This window comes from Tinamus guttatus, unplaced genomic scaffold (assembly GCF_059628265.1).
Source record: "Tinamus guttatus ecotype Peru unplaced genomic scaffold, ASM5962826v1 Tinamus_guttatus_pri_ptg000246l, whole genome shotgun sequence".
NCBI classification, from domain to species: domain Eukaryota; kingdom Metazoa; phylum Chordata; class Aves; order Tinamiformes; family Tinamidae; genus Tinamus; species Tinamus guttatus.
Genome location: NW_028288780.1, coordinates 9,159,083 through 9,175,102, shown reverse-complemented (window position 1 = coordinate 9,175,102; position 16,020 = coordinate 9,159,083). Strand labels below are relative to the sequence as shown.

At 50.8% G+C, this 16,020-nt stretch overlaps 1 protein-coding gene across 1 annotated transcript in view; it reads right to left on the bottom strand.

The window, feature by feature from the left end:
- Positions 1-1,845: 1,845 nt before the first annotated feature.
- The window catches only part of SYNPO2L (synaptopodin 2 like), a 28,472-nt gene continuing 14,297 nt past the window's right edge, over positions 1,846-16,020 (bottom strand). Inside the window, exon 4 of the mRNA XM_088526425.1 lies at positions 1,846-4,240. Coding sequence (XP_088382551.1) covers positions 1,947-4,240 — 2,294 coding nt within the window. The 3' untranslated portion in view covers positions 1,846-1,946. The remainder of the gene's footprint in view (positions 4,241-16,020) is intronic.

Here is a 16,020-nt window from a genome sequence, read left to right as displayed (position 1 = left end):
AGGAGCACAGTTGCTACCTAGGTTCTCTGGCCCTCCCTTCCTTGCGAAATCTCTAGCAGCTCACAAAGGAGAGGCCAACGAAAGCCCCGAGCCTCTGCGAGAAGGGCTGCACGCCGTAGGCTCCAGCTGCACTGGAGAAAGTTGGCTGGGGCTTGGTGTGAAACTACGTGGGCTCCACTGCTTGCAGAGCGGGTGCTTGTCCTTCCCTAGAAGCCACAGTTCAGTAGATCCAAAGCTCCTACACAGTCCATTTGGAGAATGGATTCTGCTTGAAGGAAAGGAGTAGGTGTAATGAGATGGAGTTGTGTAATGAACAGGGCTATGAGGGCCTCATCCTGCTCTTGGAGGTGTTCTTGAGGTTGCAGCCCTGTGCAGGAGGAGGTAGCAAAGCCCTTCCCCACACCCAGGCTGTGTGCTGTGTTTGGGGAGCGTCGTCCTTGCTGTGCCTGTGGATCATGCTGTGGAAGTGGTTGCCGCAAAAGTGGGAGCAAGGGCAGGAAAGCAAATGGCAGGGGTGTGTGCAAACCCCAGCACACACATACACACAGACCCTGCTGATGTCCTGAATTCGTCTTTAGGAAAGGAAGTGTTACATGTCATAAGCTTTCAGCGTAGGGAAGATGCCTGAGGCTGGCCAGAGACATTCTAGGAATAACCAGCCCTCTTTCCCCAGCATTGCCCACGCACCGAGCTCTGCTGGGCTGTGTGTGAATGCAGATCCTCCCGGAATCTCAGAGCACTTCAGTTCTTATCAAATAGCCCTGAGGATACTTAAATTATTTAGTATAAAATTCTACCAGGGGCTTCCTGTTTTCCGGTCCCCCGCTCCCTGCTGAGTCCATCTGGGAAATGCCTCCATTTTCCAGCTCAGTGGAGAGTTTTCAGTAAGTTTTATGTTATGACCCACTTCCCACTTAGCCAGACTCCTGTCTTACACTGAACAAAAAGCTGATGTGCAAATGCATATTCGGTCCTGCTCCTTCAGTACCAACTTCACTTTCTCCTACACCGTCCTCCTTATACTTCCAGCTTCTGCATCCTGTTCCGGGGAGCTGATGCTGCGGGGCCTGCCAGGAGCTCCCCAGCCACTGCATGAGCTTCACGTGGCCACTGTGTGTCTAAAAACGCTTGCTTTCTCCCCTCGTTCCTCCAGCTCGTGGTAGTCCCACCAAGTCTATTCAGTGCCCCCCTTCCCGCAAACAGCCACCAGGCTGGAGAGCTGTGCATGGCACCAGCTTGGACAACTCTCCCTTTCACCCCCATCCCTGGGGGTGCCCAGAGGGATGGCCACACACGCCCTCCTCCTCCTCGGCAGGGGACACTGTCCCGTGTGAATGTGCAAGCCCCCCTCCATGCTGCTCGCCTGCCTCTCCCAAGGATGGTCTGGGGAGAAAGGTCCAAGGCAGAGCCTCCTGCCTGCTGGCCCTTTGCTGACCGTGATCTGTATTTGCACGCATTTGTGTTTGCATGAATATAGACTGGCAGGCTCAGCAAAAACGCTGCAATGAGGAAGCCAGAACTTTTGAGGTCCTGTCTTTGCTCCTTCCCTCCTGTGAGGCTCCTGTCCTGCAAGGCTCCATGGCAGAGGAGCCCTGAAAGGATCAGCGCGATACTCTCTGCCGAAACCCAGCGAGGAAGAGCCCTGCCACCTACACGTGCTTTGCGACACCCCTGCTGTTCCCCGCTCCGCAGGCGGGACTGCAGCTGCGCGAGTGCCCAGGCTGCCCCCGCGTCCTCCCTCCTGCTCCAGCCACAGCCACTAAGCCCTGCCATGAAGCTGCCCATCCAAGACCAAGGAGAGGCTGCGGGAGAGGGTGGTGCAGAAGGGGAGTATTATTTTTTCTCTTTTCTTCATTTTGTGTCACTCACCCCAATGTTCTGAGCATGAAAGACAAAACGAGCACTATCTCTACGGGGCCATGGACAAGGCGGGAGCAGCAGGTGCCTCAGTGGTGCCCAAAGCTCGGCCTCCACACGTTGGCCTGCATCCCTGTTCTGGCTGCCGAGAACTTGGGCCTGGCCACCTGGAACCGAGCGGCTGGGCTTGGGGAAGGGCCTCGGCCCAGAGGCCCGAGCTCCGGGGAGCTCTCATAGGGCTTGGGTGACTGGCCGAGCTCCGCAGGGAAGGGAGCCGGTGTGGCGGGTGCCGAGGAGGCCATTTCCGTCCTCCACAGCGGCTCGTCCAGCGTGGTGGCCGAGCGGGGCATCAGCACGGTGGGTGCCAGGCTGCTCGAGGATGGCATGGGCGCTGGCGTGGAGAACCGCCGGATCTCCTGCGTCTTGGCTGTTTTCACGGGTTGCTGCGTGGCCGCGCTGTAGGGCGCGCGGGCCTGCGGGCCCGCCTGCACGGCAGCCTCTGCAGCCCCGGGGCTTGGGGGTTCTCCGAAGCAGAACATGGCTGAATTCAGCTGGTAGGGCTGGTGGCGCATGAAATCAATGACCTTGAGCCCCGATTTCTGGCTCGGTGCCTTTTTCACTTTGCTCTCTGCCTTGTTAGCCTGCGACTTGCTGGCTGCCAGCGGGTAGAAAGGGGAGTGCATCGGGTTGTAAGCTATTGGAGGGGGAGCTCGGATGTTGGGGGAATATTTCCAGGATGAGGGCAGAGAAGGGGAAGGAGAGGGGGTCCTGGGCTTGGAGTCAGGCTTTGGGGTTGTCTCCACCACGTATTTGTCCATGCGACTCTGGCGTTTGGCGAAGAGCTCTGCGCCCTTGCCTTTGAGCTGCGGCATGTCGTGGGCGCCGTTTACCAGTCCGGCCTCCTGCTGCTGTGGCTTCGGAGCCACCGGGGGCGGCGTCTTGAACTTGCGGCCAGAGGACTGCATGAAGTTGCAGGCCTCGGCGCCCAGGCTCAGAAAATCCTCCTCAGGCCCCGACTCAAAGCCTGCCCCGGGGTGGTCTCCTTTGGGCTTCTCATCTAGGTTCTGCACCAGCGACAGGAGTTCGGGGTTGGGTGAATTCTTCTTCTTCTCCTCGATGCGGCTGAACATGGGCTTCTTGTTGCCACGCCGGCGAGCCTCCTGCAGGATGCCTGTGCGGGGAGCCGGCACGGCAATCCTCTGCTCCCTCGATGTGAGCGGCTCCGAAGGGGGCCGTGGTGCTGCCGGCGACGTGCCAGGACATGGCTGCACAGCAAGGGGGGAGCTGCTCGCCACGGGCTGGGATGGAGCTGGGCTAATGTACAGAGAAGAGGAAGCCATTCCGGGCACTCGTGCTTGGGGCGCTGCAGAGGCTGCCTCTCCTCCTGGCTTCGAGGGAGCAGACAGAAATATGGAGGCCGTGGATGTCCGGGCAGTGCTGGCAGGAGGCCTGGTCTCTGGGGCACTGCCTCCCGCTCCCGGCTGCCCGTCCAGCTGCGGGGCTGTGCGCCCCGGCGCAGGAATATACAGGGACGTGGAGGAGCTCACTGCGCCCCGCGGCGCCAGAGCCACCGTGCTGCCAGGGGCTCCTGGCGGTGCGAAGGGAACCGCTGCACTCGGCCCGCCCTGGCTTTCGCTGGGTTTTTTGGGTGCAGATGGCTTGAAGGTAACCGAGGACGTTACGGGGCGCTGGCCAGAGCCACTGGGCGTGAAGGGCCGCGCAGACCTGTTGAACATGCTCGCCGAGAAGGGCTCGGGGGTGCCCGGCGGCGGCACAGGGGCGGTGGGGCTGAGGGCAGGTAGGCTGCCGGGAGTGGGGAGCGGGGCTGGCTGCTTGCTCGGCACGTGCCCCACTCCCGGGCGCGCGCCAAGGGCCGCGCTGTCCCTGTGTGCCTGGGGCACGTCCCCGTTCACCATGCCCTGGCCCGAGGGGCTGCTCTGCGCAGGCACCTGCTCCACCGTGTACTTCCCAGCCCGCTCCCTCTGCTGCTCAAATAATCTGGCTCCTTTACCTGAGGCCTCGCTCAAGCCCTTCTGCTTCTCTTCCTTCTGCTCAGAGTCTGATCTGGACTTTTCAATGTCCAGGTAGGGGTTGTCCCAGTCTGAGTGATTAGTTAAGCTTCGGGCGTCAGAGAAACCTTCCTCATCAAACTCAGACTCACTAGTTGGAAAAACTCCGTCTTCCTCGTCGTCGCAGCGGTCTTCGTCGACGCTGCCGAAGCTGACCAGCGTGTACTTCTTAGCTCTCTGCCTGCGCTTCTTGAACATGAGCACCCCCTTGGAGTGCGGGTTTGGAGCATCCGTCAGCAGTGATGCAATGGTTCTGCACTTGGTTTTGGCTTCCTTCACATTCTTCTCCTGGGTGCTCTCGTGGCGGTGGAGCTCTGCAAGAAACCAGAAGAGACGAGCTCAGGGCTCAGCAATAGGCTGGGCTGGCAAAGATGGGCAGTGATCTGCTCTAAGTTTCCTAATGCTCATGTGAGGAGACAGCCACTACCCCCTGTCCTCCCTGTCCTTCGTGCCCTTGCTGGTAGTGGCTTTAGGAACTGCTGAGTCAAACCCAGGTACGGTTTTCTCTTTGACTGCAAGCACGACAGAAATCCATGCAGTGCAGGGAGGGAGCTCCCTAACTCCAAAGGGGGTCTTTGATTTCCCATCGGACCTGGGATCTCTGTCTCTGTAAAAGGTAGCCAAGTGCCTCAGGCCGTATGTCATGGTGCTTTTGCAGTGCAAACCCTGACTCCTGGGAATTTGACCCCTTATCACTCTGAAACTGGAATGTTGCCTTCTGCAGATGTTCCTCATACCGCATGGAGGATTCCCAGGAGAAGTGCAGGAGCCTGGGAGGAAGCCGCGTGCGCTGGGCCGCAGGAGCGGTGCCCCTTGGGTGACATCCTGCAGTGGCAGCTGCCAGCGCGGGGATGCGCGGAGCTGCTCCGTGCCCTCGGGACGCGGCGCGGCGGCCTCGCAGCAGCGGGAGGCGCGTTGCCATCCCTGCTGCGGCGCCCGGCCCGTGCGTGGTGCCCACCGGGGAAGAGCGTGTGCTCCCGAGCAGGAATCCCAGGCCTCCACCACTGACCTAGGCCAGGAGGAATGCACTTACACAGTGCCTGGAAAAGCCAGCACCTGTTAGGACACTGACATGAAAGTGCAGGAGAATCATTTTCCACCTGCTCTGCCAGCCCGGCGGGCACTAAAGCCCCCGGGAGGAACGCAGTGTTCTCGACCTCGGCACAGGGCAAACAGCAGCCCAGCGGGCACCAACGGTGAAGCCAAACGGAGTTGTCCAAAGCGGCAGCATGGCCACAGCTGGAGTCAGTGCTCAGGTGACAGAAACCAACACCAACACGGATGAGAAAGAACAAAGCTAGCCCAGCCTGATCTCTGATTCCTTTTGCTTCATCCTTTGCTTTATTCCAATCGCCTATTTCCCAGCATCGTTGAAGAGATGTCCATTCATTTGTTTAAAAATCTGTGTGACATCCTGTCCCTGACATTTTCCAGAATGAGGGACAATATTATGCCCTGGTGAAGTCAGGATAGGACAGGAAGCTGCAGGCAGTGCTGGGGGATGGTGTTAGTTCAGGAGAGAATGGAAGCTGTTCAGTCCTCTCATGATCTATCTTTGGACCATTTTATCACAGAGCATTAATTCAACAGGGAACAGCTGATGTGGCAAAGTGACCAGCAGCGGGGGATATCAGGGACCAGAGAGCTTTACTAGGAAGGATATTGGTTTCCCCGAGAGCTTCAGATGTCCCCCGAAACCTGGCAAGGCTGTACAACTGTGGCAGGTGTCCTTGTGTCCCCCTGCACCAGCGTAACCACCGCAGAAGCAGCTCACCTTGTGCTGAAAATAGAATACTGATTTGCAGAACAATCATCCTTGCGGGAAGCTTAAAGCTGTGAAAGGAAAGACTCTTCTCCAGGTTTGCAGCCATCCCATGGCATATGTTGCTGCCTTGGGATTTCACCAAGGGGAACTCGGCGATTTGAGATCACCTCACTCAGGCCTTCCCTCCCCTTTCCACCCAGAAAATTTGAAATGGAACAAAATCAGAAGAAGAAAGGGCTCAGTTTTGTCTTGGAACTTACTGAGCTGAGGCTCTGCAAAGTTCTCCTCACTGAATAGCTCAGCCTTGCTCAGGCCTTCGGTGACACTCAGTGCTGTCCCTGCACAGTCATGGGCCTGTCCTCCAGCTCTGCTGTCCGGAGGGCAGTGAGCTGCAGTCCCTGAGGGTTTGCCCGCTCTGCCTAGGAATGTGCTGCTGCGCGTGTGCGCAGAGGTGCTCGCAGGGCAGGCCACAGCACAGCTTTCGCTCTTGCTACCTGCATCCAGCCACCATACCTTCCAGCTTAGAAGACCTTTACCCAGCTTGTATTCTGCTCCCAAATTTTCAAAGAAAAGATCTATCACTACAGAATCTAAATCAAGCCCAAAGTAGGTGAACTTTGGGCATGAGTAACTCGTGATCAGCCAGCAGCTAAGGAACTCCTGCTTCCAGAGTAAGTGTCTGCAGCCCCTTCTGCCCGCACTGCTTTAAAGTGTGCTGGTCCTCAGCCCGCCTGGGCCCGGGGCTTGCCTCCCTGTTCTCCACTTCCTCCCTTCCTTCTCACATCGGAGGCTAAAGCACATAACTAATTGTCCCCATCTTCCACCAGAAAGAAATGATCATGAGAACGCAAATACGAAAGAGAACAAAAGAGCAAGAAGAAAAGTAAAAGGAAAAGAAAGGAAAGGAAAGGAAAGGAAAGGAAAGGAAAGGAAAGGAAAGGAAAGGAAAGGAAAGGAAAGGAAAGGAAAGGAAAGGAAAGGAAAGGAAAGGAAAGGAAAGGAAAGGAAAGGAAAGGAAAGGAAAGGAAAGGGCAGATGTGATGATGGGAAAAGGGGAAAATATAAGAAAAGAGAACAGAAAAAGAAAATAGAGAAATCAGAGAAAGGAGAGAAAGGAAAAGAGAAAATGAGGAAAAGAAGGAAAGGAGAGGAAGGCAGGTACCTGCATAGGGCTGATCCAAGCTTGAGAAGGGAGAGTCCAGGCCTGGAGAGCTGGGCATGTCACACAGCCCGTTTAAGTCACAGCTCCCCATAAACAGAGAGAGGCAATGGGAGAAAAGCGAGCAGCTCCCTCTGGAGCAGAACCAAAACTCTGGAGTGGCCAGGCCCTTTGCTATCAGCTCCACGAGCCTTTTAAAGCCTCTCTTTTGTCTCATAGGCATTGCTGCCTAAAGCCATGAGGTCACTCTGTCTATTTTTATCTGCCTAGCTTCATCACGGCGCAGTGTGATGGACATTGTCACCTGGCACTCAAACACCCTCCTTCCTTCCCCCACCCTCCACTCTCTGGAAGCGGAACTCCTCTTTTATGCTTAAAAATGAGAAAATATGACCTACATTCTCACTGCAGCTGTGGCACAAGCTTCAGCAAAGGATATGTGTTTCCATACCTCAATATCCAGCATTTCCATACTGAAGAACCCTTCAAACAGATGAGACAAACACAGCTCTCATGTCCCAGAACAGAGACACAGAGAAGCCTGCCCAGGAGGAAGGCAATTTTCCTTCTTAGAACCCAAGAGAGCTCCCAGCTCCAAATAAATATATGGAGAACAGTAGTGGGGAGAATCTGTGTCTTCCTTCCACACCTCAGGAGAACTAGTCCATGAAACGGAGTCCTCGACCAGGACTGAGGAGCATTTAATAGAAGAGCAATAGCATCCTGGGTGCTGGCAGTGTAGCTATTTGGTTGAAAAGCAATGGCAGAAGCCACTGCTACAACCCTGCAGAGTGTGGCTGTGCCCACGGCAGGTGACGCAGGGTTTGGAGGTCGAGTGGCGCCGTTCAGAGCTCCACGCTAGAGACTGGGAAGTGCTGGAAGACGAGATGCTGCCTGGGGAGGGCTTGGGCGGGCAGGGATGCGAGGAGCGGACGGTGCTGGGAAACTGCAAATCTCTGCAGCCAGGATCTGCTCCGCGCTTCCCTGCACCTTGGCTGGGCCCCATCCCGTTGCCTCATTCCCTGCAAGAGCAAACAGTGCTGGGAGGAGAACCCAGGCCTGTGGCTGAGTGATGCTGCACTGTGGTTCTCCCTGCACGACCGTCCCATCCTGGGTGTCACCGTCACATGGGACTCAAGCAGACTGTCCCCACTGCTAGTGGGTCTAGAAGCGTGGAGGTCTGACCGTGTCTCTCCCCTCCAAGGAGGACAACTGCTGCAGGCAGCATTGCTGTAAGAGACTTGTCATGCCTCATGCAGATGCTCTTAGAGCAAGAGGAGTGGATGTACCTCGTTCCTTCTTCTTTGATTAATATTTATACTCATAGTGATACTAGCTCTTTGGAAAAACCTTATAGAATCTGATATCTGCTGTATGCAATTGGAAACTAACAATTGTTCTGCTGTACAGAAACATTTATCTCTTAAGAGCATTCAAATGGAGTAGATAAAAGAGTAAACAGAAGAATAAAAGAGTTATAATATTCTCCTAAATTCTCCTGGTGTCATGGATAATTTCTGCAGAAACCTCTTTGCTAACTTTTATAGCACTCAGTTTTTTTCCTCACTAAATTCTATTAAAATAATCAATGAGAAATAATATTTGGTATTAAGCAAAGATTTTTTATGTATGTACTTTAAATTTCACTAAACTGAAATTAATTAAGCTACTAACCGCAGTAAAAAGAAACATAAGAAGTATCTTTTCAAGATCAGGACCTGTTAGAAGAAAGCATTGTAATGTATGCTCAGAAAAACTACAGGACAAGCAGGATTCCATAGTGTCAGAAACTCTTTGTGTTCACTAGGAAACAAACAACAGTAGATAACACTTCTGAAGACCAAATTCCAGCAAAGCCTTCACCATTGAAAATAAATGTACTACTAACATCAAAGATAAAGAATATATTCCTGTGTGATGAAATACTACTTGTCTGCTATTTTTTTATATGGGATCAACTAGAACTTTGTTTTTCAAGCTATTTACGTTAGACGAGGTCATTTTTCCATGGCTAGTGTTGCAAGTATCTCAGTAAGTCATTACAGGCTATAGGCTTCTCATGTCTTTCATATTTGGAACCCTTTCAAAATAAGATTTGAATAGGTTCTATTGGCCTTCCAAGTATTTCCCTGTTGTAAGCCAGCCTTTCAAGTTACAACCAGTGCTGGAATTGGAAACCATGAGGTAGAGTACATATTCTTTAACTTACAGTAACTGGCATAATTTGTGGGACAGAAAGCTTATTTTGCATTTTCGGGTGTTTTCACACTTTCATCATGTAGTCTGTATGTAATATAAAATATAGCTACTAATCTCAGCTCTGATTCAGCAGGCTACAAGCCCATGCTTTGGTCCTACTGAAGTGTGCAATACTTCAGCATGCATCTGAAGTTAAAAATATATTTAGGTGCTTTGTGAAATGTCAAATTTTTCCTAAATGACTAGTGATTTTAAGAACTCCCACTGAGACACTGCCCCGCTGCGATCTCTTGGTGTCAGAGAAATGGGGATCAGCTACAAATCAAGCTTCTCTGGAGGTGTATCCATAGTCTGTGAGAGCAAAATACCCACTCGCTCTGCAGTGCTTTGACCATTCTTAGCCATTCTTAGACTCCTGCACTGCTACTGAAGAGTCCTGCCAGGGAGACAGGGCAAGGAGACCTTTCTGTGCAGTGCTGCAATGCATTAGGCTCACAGTACCCTGCGGGAGACTCGGAGGCTTCGTTCCCTCCGAAAGCTCTCCCTGCCTTGCACGCGAGTTCGTGTTCCTTCGTGAGCTGGGCAGAAGTGCACAGGGCAGCCCCCGTGCCCAGCGTCCCTGTGCTGACAGCTCAAGCTCAGCCCCTGCATTCTCCCTGCACAGTCTTCTGTGACAGGAGTGCCCAGGCCAAGTTCCTTCACCAGGGCAGCGCCTGTGGGGTCTCCTAGTCAATCTGGCTTTTGCAATCTTAGCCTGATTTCCTAAGAAGGGCTTGTGCAGTCATGCTATACATTTTTGGTCTTTCACCCTGATAACTTTTGAATCCCTTTCTTAATTTTAAGAGTATGAAGTCACAAAGATACTAAGTTTACATTAAAATGGTGGCTGGATGGAGGAGACAGGCCCTACTATAGGAAATGGAAAGTCTGAAAGCAGTCTTAATAAGGCACCAAAAATGAAAGGACAGAAAAGAGAGTTTATGAGTTCCCATTTTGAATATGAGAAGCATCAGACAGATCTGTATTTCGTTCAACAGGAGAGAATGAGATATGAAGCAGAAGAGAAACTAAAAGGACATCAGGTTCTGTTAATCCTCATGAAGCTGCTTGACCTCTGACAGCAGAGTCTTACTGATTCATTCTCTCTTTTCCTTTCAGTATTGCAAGCACCCACTCTCTGATAACACAGGCAAACATATGTTCACCATCTCTGTCTGTGCATTTGATTAATCCCACAGCATTTGCCATTTATCCTTGTTATTCATTTTAGTCGCTTTCTGCAGACCTACCAAGCTCCCACTGCATTTAATAAATCCAGCCTTCCACCAGACAACTGTAGGCAGTTCCACGCTTAGGTCATCTGCTGATTAACATACTGCAATCTCCACTGCATCCTCAGGCCATGCACTGCATTGCTATTTCCTTTTAATGCTCATTAGGTACAACACAGTCAAGAGAAATAAAAATATTTTAAAGGCTCACTAGGAGTGTGCAATAAAAAATAAACAGATAAAACGGACAATTATGGTGGACCTGGGAACATTTCTGAGCTCCTCAGTGCAGGTCACCCACCTCCTTCCCCAATGCCCCCTACACACCTTGTTTTCTGTGGGCAGAAAGATCAGAAAGAAGCTGCGAGGTGTCCCAGCCAGGTCCCAGATCTGAACAGCAGCAGATCAGGGCTGCAGGGTGCCCCACAGCCCATACTCCCTGCTCTGTCTAGATGCAGCAAGAGGACAAGGTCCACTGAGAGAAGAGAGAAGGGTGGGATTTTTAGTCATCTGTCTCTTCCCCAGTCACATACCATTGAGGTGGAGAGGACATTTGATTGACATATGTTAGAGTTTAAAGCTCTACAGTGAAAATATAGAGGCAGTCCTGTTGGATTCAGAGGCGCAGTGAAACACTACTACCAACTTAGCCAGCTAGCTAACCTGATATCATGAGACATTAATAGTTGTGTTCTCTGATCTATTCATAGCCAATTGTGCACTCACCTCACAGCACTCCCACCTCATCCATGTTTTTCTGGTTGGAAAAGTCATGTGGAACTGTATCAGATATCTTACAGAAGTCAGCATATGCTGTGTACACCTTATTTCTTTAGCCACTAAGCCTGTTATCTTACCAAACAGGTGAGTAAGTGTCTCTCATTTTAGTTTTGATTAAACCAAGTGTCTCTTATTTTAGTGATCATTCTGCTTTCCATAGAGTGTGCTTATAATAACATCTTCATTCACCTAACTGAAGCTAAACTTACTTTTCTGTGATCTCCAGAGCCAGAGTTTGTGCTATTCTTGTTTTCCTTGTGCTATTTCAGGTCTTCCTGAGATCCTTCCCGTCATTCCAGAGCATTTGTCAATGACTGAGGGCTGTTCTGACACAATTTCCACTAATTTCCTACATTAAACCTCTAGAGAGAATGTTATTCAGCATTGTCCTTTTCAGTTTACTCAGTGTATATGTATATTCATACATGTTGAATCTACTCATCTCTGTTCCGGCTCCTATTTCTTAGATACTAAAGGACAGGTCTGTGGCTAACATAAGCAGCAGATACACTGACAACAGTGCAGCTTTATGCCTCTCCCTCACCACTATCACTTCGTCTCGTCATTTCAGTGTTGTCTGTGTGTAATTTTGGATACTTGTCCCAACCTGCAAATTCCAAATCACTTGCAGACATGATGGAAACAACCCTGGAAAAGGAGAGGGATTCCTACTGCCTATCTGCATTAAGATTTTTTTCAGCTCAGCTCTGAAAATCCTGGAACCTAGAATTTATCAGGTTGGCTGAGAGCCTAAGGGGTTATTTACATAATAGCTTCAGTGTGATTATTGCTCTAATCACCTTGAGATTTCAGCATGTTGCATAATTAAAACACTCAGTACGAACGTTGCCAATTATTAGTGGCAATTTGGCTTAATCCCATTACTCCCCGTCAGCTTTTCGCATCCGGTCAGCCAGCAGCTAGGGGCACTGCACAGGTACACGCACCCCGATGGGCTGAGCAGTTGCTAAATGCGTGTGGAGCCCACGGTGAGATGCTGCTGCCTTGGGCCCTCCACGGAGCTTGGAAGGGTGACGTGGGGAGAGAACTGCCCTCGGCAAGGTGGGCTCTGCCTGAGGAACTGTGTGCAGAGCCAGGGGCCTGCCCTGGCACTGGCACCACGGAGAAGCAGGTTCCGAGCTGATAGGTTGAAAAAGGCACTAAAAAACATTCAGAGCCTGGAAATACTAGGGCAAGAGTGAGTATACATCTTCAGGGATCAGGTAAACCTCCAAACCTCTTCAGATGCTAGAGATCTTTCTAAGAACATTATATCCTATTGGATTTATTGAGTGCATATTCACCTAAAACCCTCTCTCTGTCAGGCTCTGAGCAACAAGATAGCAGTGAGGTAGTGAGCAGAGAGAAGCAGAGCAGAGCTCTATCAGCTTTATTTACAGTGCTGCAGCCCACAGCATCTTCCACTGAAGTGCTGGGTAAGAGCGAGGCCCAGAGGGAACGATGCTACATGTCTCCAGCAGGAACCCCGGAGGAAGACGGCCAGTTGCTTGTTACAGTTTCTGAGATTGCCCAAGAAGGAAGGAAAAATTCATGCAAACTAGCCAGGAGAGTCAACACTACCATGCAACCTTTGTCTGACCAAGCAGATAATAATACATCAGCTGGAAAACACCAGCTCTGTGCTTTGGGCAGAAGAAGAATATAAACCAAAGGCATAAGGATGAAAGGCCATATTCAAGCCTGAAACTGGATTGAGGGCTGCAGGTGCAGTGTGTTTATCTCAGTATTATCTTCTTTACTAGTGCCTTGCAAGCTGCAGAGATTTCAAAACTGAATGTTAATACTAAGTGGGAAATTCTTAGCAAAGATCTACATCTCAGTTGCATACAACAAGGTAGTTTTTTATTTCTTAGAGAGAGGCTATTCCCAGGTTAATGTGAGCTGAAGTGAGATCAGATTCTCCAGCTGTAATTCAACCAGAGAGGTGGTTCTCCTCGTTGTCCTACTGGATGGCTGCTCACTGAGTAGGAAGGGCCAAGGGTTATTCAGAATTGCCTCATATTGCTAGGAACAGACCTCCCATAGGCTCAATAGTTCAGGCAGTGAATCTTGATTTGCTTGTGGTCTATGCAGAATTTCTTTTTTATTCTACCTTAAAGCAGGTAGAACGGGGACAGTTAACTACTGTCCTAAACCCTTTGGTCTTCTAGGCTGCAGAGAATGGCAAAACTATTAAAACAGCCTAACATCCAACATTACAGTCACAGTTTACAGAAGTGAAAGCCAGGTAGAAAATGCGGTGCGGTAAGTTCAAGCTGCCATTCAGGTACTTTCTTCTTCACAGCTCCTGCATCCTACACACACTGTAATAAGCCAATAGTTGGCTTGTTCCCCTCACCCTGGTGATTGCAGTCACCCTTGGAAGAGGAAATCTGAATGACCCTCCAATAAATAGGCTGCTTATAAATAGGCAAACTATCTTGTCAAGTGATGTTGCTGCACATCTGCTTTAGGAAGGAGGATTTACTTTTCTGACACGGAATGTAGTAACTTCCATGAATCTGCACAGGCAGCCAGGTCCATATAAAGCAGAGGAGGAAATTTCTCCACCCATTTTTTCCTCCCTTCCCCCACCATACATGGAAAGGCTCTTGAGTCCTAGAAACTAAAAATAGTCCAGTGGATAAGTTTAAATTGAGATATTTTGAAGCACTTCTTGCAGTGACAAAAATTCTTACAGTGTGGTAGCACGTTAGGACTAGACTGCTGTCCTGCTGTGCCTGTCTTCTACCAGTGAATGGGTGAGAAAGCCTGAGCTCATTCCACATGTGAGACAATTTAGGATGGGGGTGAAATTATGGCACACCTCAGGGTGCCCAGGTGTCTGAGAAGAAGCAGCCCTGGCTACGGATGGATCTGAAGCCTCCCATGGTGGCACAGGGGAGACGCCACAAGAGCCATGGGGGAATTGAGGAGCTTTGCCAGCAATGACTTGTGTCAGGTATAGGCTGATTCTCCCTGCCACGAGCCCCTGCTTTCTGCTAATCTCCTGCAACTCAGTCAAATTCCTTCATTTCTGTTTTCCATCTTGTTACCTCTCCATCCCTGCTGCACTGTCCAGGAAGCACAAAAGTCACTGCCGGGAAGGACGTGCTTGACTCCTGACAGTGATGATGAATTAGGAACCTAAAGCTCCCCACCTTTCCCGGGAATTAAATTGCCTCTTTAAATGGAGCAAGTGGCTGCTACACTGGAAAAGAAATGAGTTTGTACTTTGTTTCTTAAGACTAGCAAAACACTGGCTATTAAAATACTGGCTATTCCCAGCTATGAGTGAGCTCCTGTAGTTCATTTAAAGTAGAACAGAAAGTCCCTGTTTGCTAGTTGTCCTCATGTCCCACTGAGCCAAACACCAAGGTGCACAGCAGTCGCCGGGGAGCAGTGAAGATTATGGTCCCTATCACTCATAGGGCGAGTTCCCCACACCCCCACGGCCCTGCTGGGCCGCCCGAGCAGGGATGTGGGTGGCCCTGGAGCTGGCGTGCCCAGCAAGCTCCTGGCGCCTGTTGTGGCCTGTGCAGAGCTGGGCGGATGGAGGAGCTTGTCCCGCAGAAAGGAGCCAGCACCAGTGAGCAGCTCCTGATGAGGAGCTTTGAAGGAGAGAGGCCCAAAGCTCCCTGCTAGGGCTGCTGCCTCTCTCAAGAGCTCCCTTGTGTCTTTGCTGGGGAAGCAGGGACACATCACAACAGCTGAGTGCAAACAGGGCATCTGTGGTGCCTCCTCCTCCCTGTGCTACTTTTGTTCCATCCCATCCACTGCCAAATCATCCTCTTGGGCTCCTTGTGCTTGCCACCACACAGTGGATGCATCTGCCCATTCTGCTCCCAAACTCAAATCCTTGGCTAGCTTTAACATTTATAGTGCTTTAGCATAGCCAGGACGCAGACATCTGCCTTCATATTACTTGCTAATTTAAGAGAAGGCCGAGCTTGTATGTGAATTACCATGAAGCTCTGCCATCCATCTGTGGCAGAGCTATGCTGTGACTCTTACACAAGGACACCTCTGGTCAAACATTATCCAAAAGATGGGAGTATTAGGAAAAATAAAGTATTATTTCAGACTGCAGTGCTTCTAGGAGCCCTCCCTCTAGCTGGCAATAGAGTTGCATCACCTTCTGCCATGGGATATTATGTTGGCATTAGAAATGCTCTGCATTAAATACATGGCTTTCCTGGGCGCCTTCTCTACTGACGTTGTCAATGGAAATAAGCCTTGATGTGAAGCAATTGCTCATCCACTGCTAGCACTATCAGGTGGCAGCAAGCAGCTGAACATGCCTTTCCCAACATTCGTCTCATGCTTGTACATTATTCGAAGGGGAAAAAATAGCTCCATCCTCAGGGAGGCTGAAATTTCTACTTTCTCTGCTCTCCTAAGGAAAGTGAATGCTAAGCAGGCTGGGGAGCAGTGTGAGGCACTGGGAAGCAGCATGAGGTGCTGCTCCATGGGGCCCGATTTACAGAGCCAGCTGAGTCTGTCCCTTCAGCACACGGCAGAGCGACAAGGCAATGTCCTGCCTCAGGGAAGCAGCCCAGATTTGAAAGTAACCTCCAAAGGATCCCTTAAGCAAAGCAGACAGAGGAATGAATGTTCAGCCCAATGAAAAGAGAAAAGACAGGCTCAGCAAGTGTCCTGCAGTGCTATTTGCTCTGGAAAAACGTGCCTAGCATTTAGAGCAGAGAATTAGAGTGAAGATTTGTGCATTTTATTTCTACTAACTTTTCTATATCTCATGTCCCACTGTCTTGCCTGTTGTGCGGGGTACCCTGCAAGGGCTAGACCCCGGTGCCAAAGCGGCAGTAGGAGCCCCAGCCCCTGCAGGAGCGACCTGGCTTGGCTTCACCCCATGCCGGAGGAAATACCCGCCTTGGCACCCCCGTCAGGCGCTGAGGACTT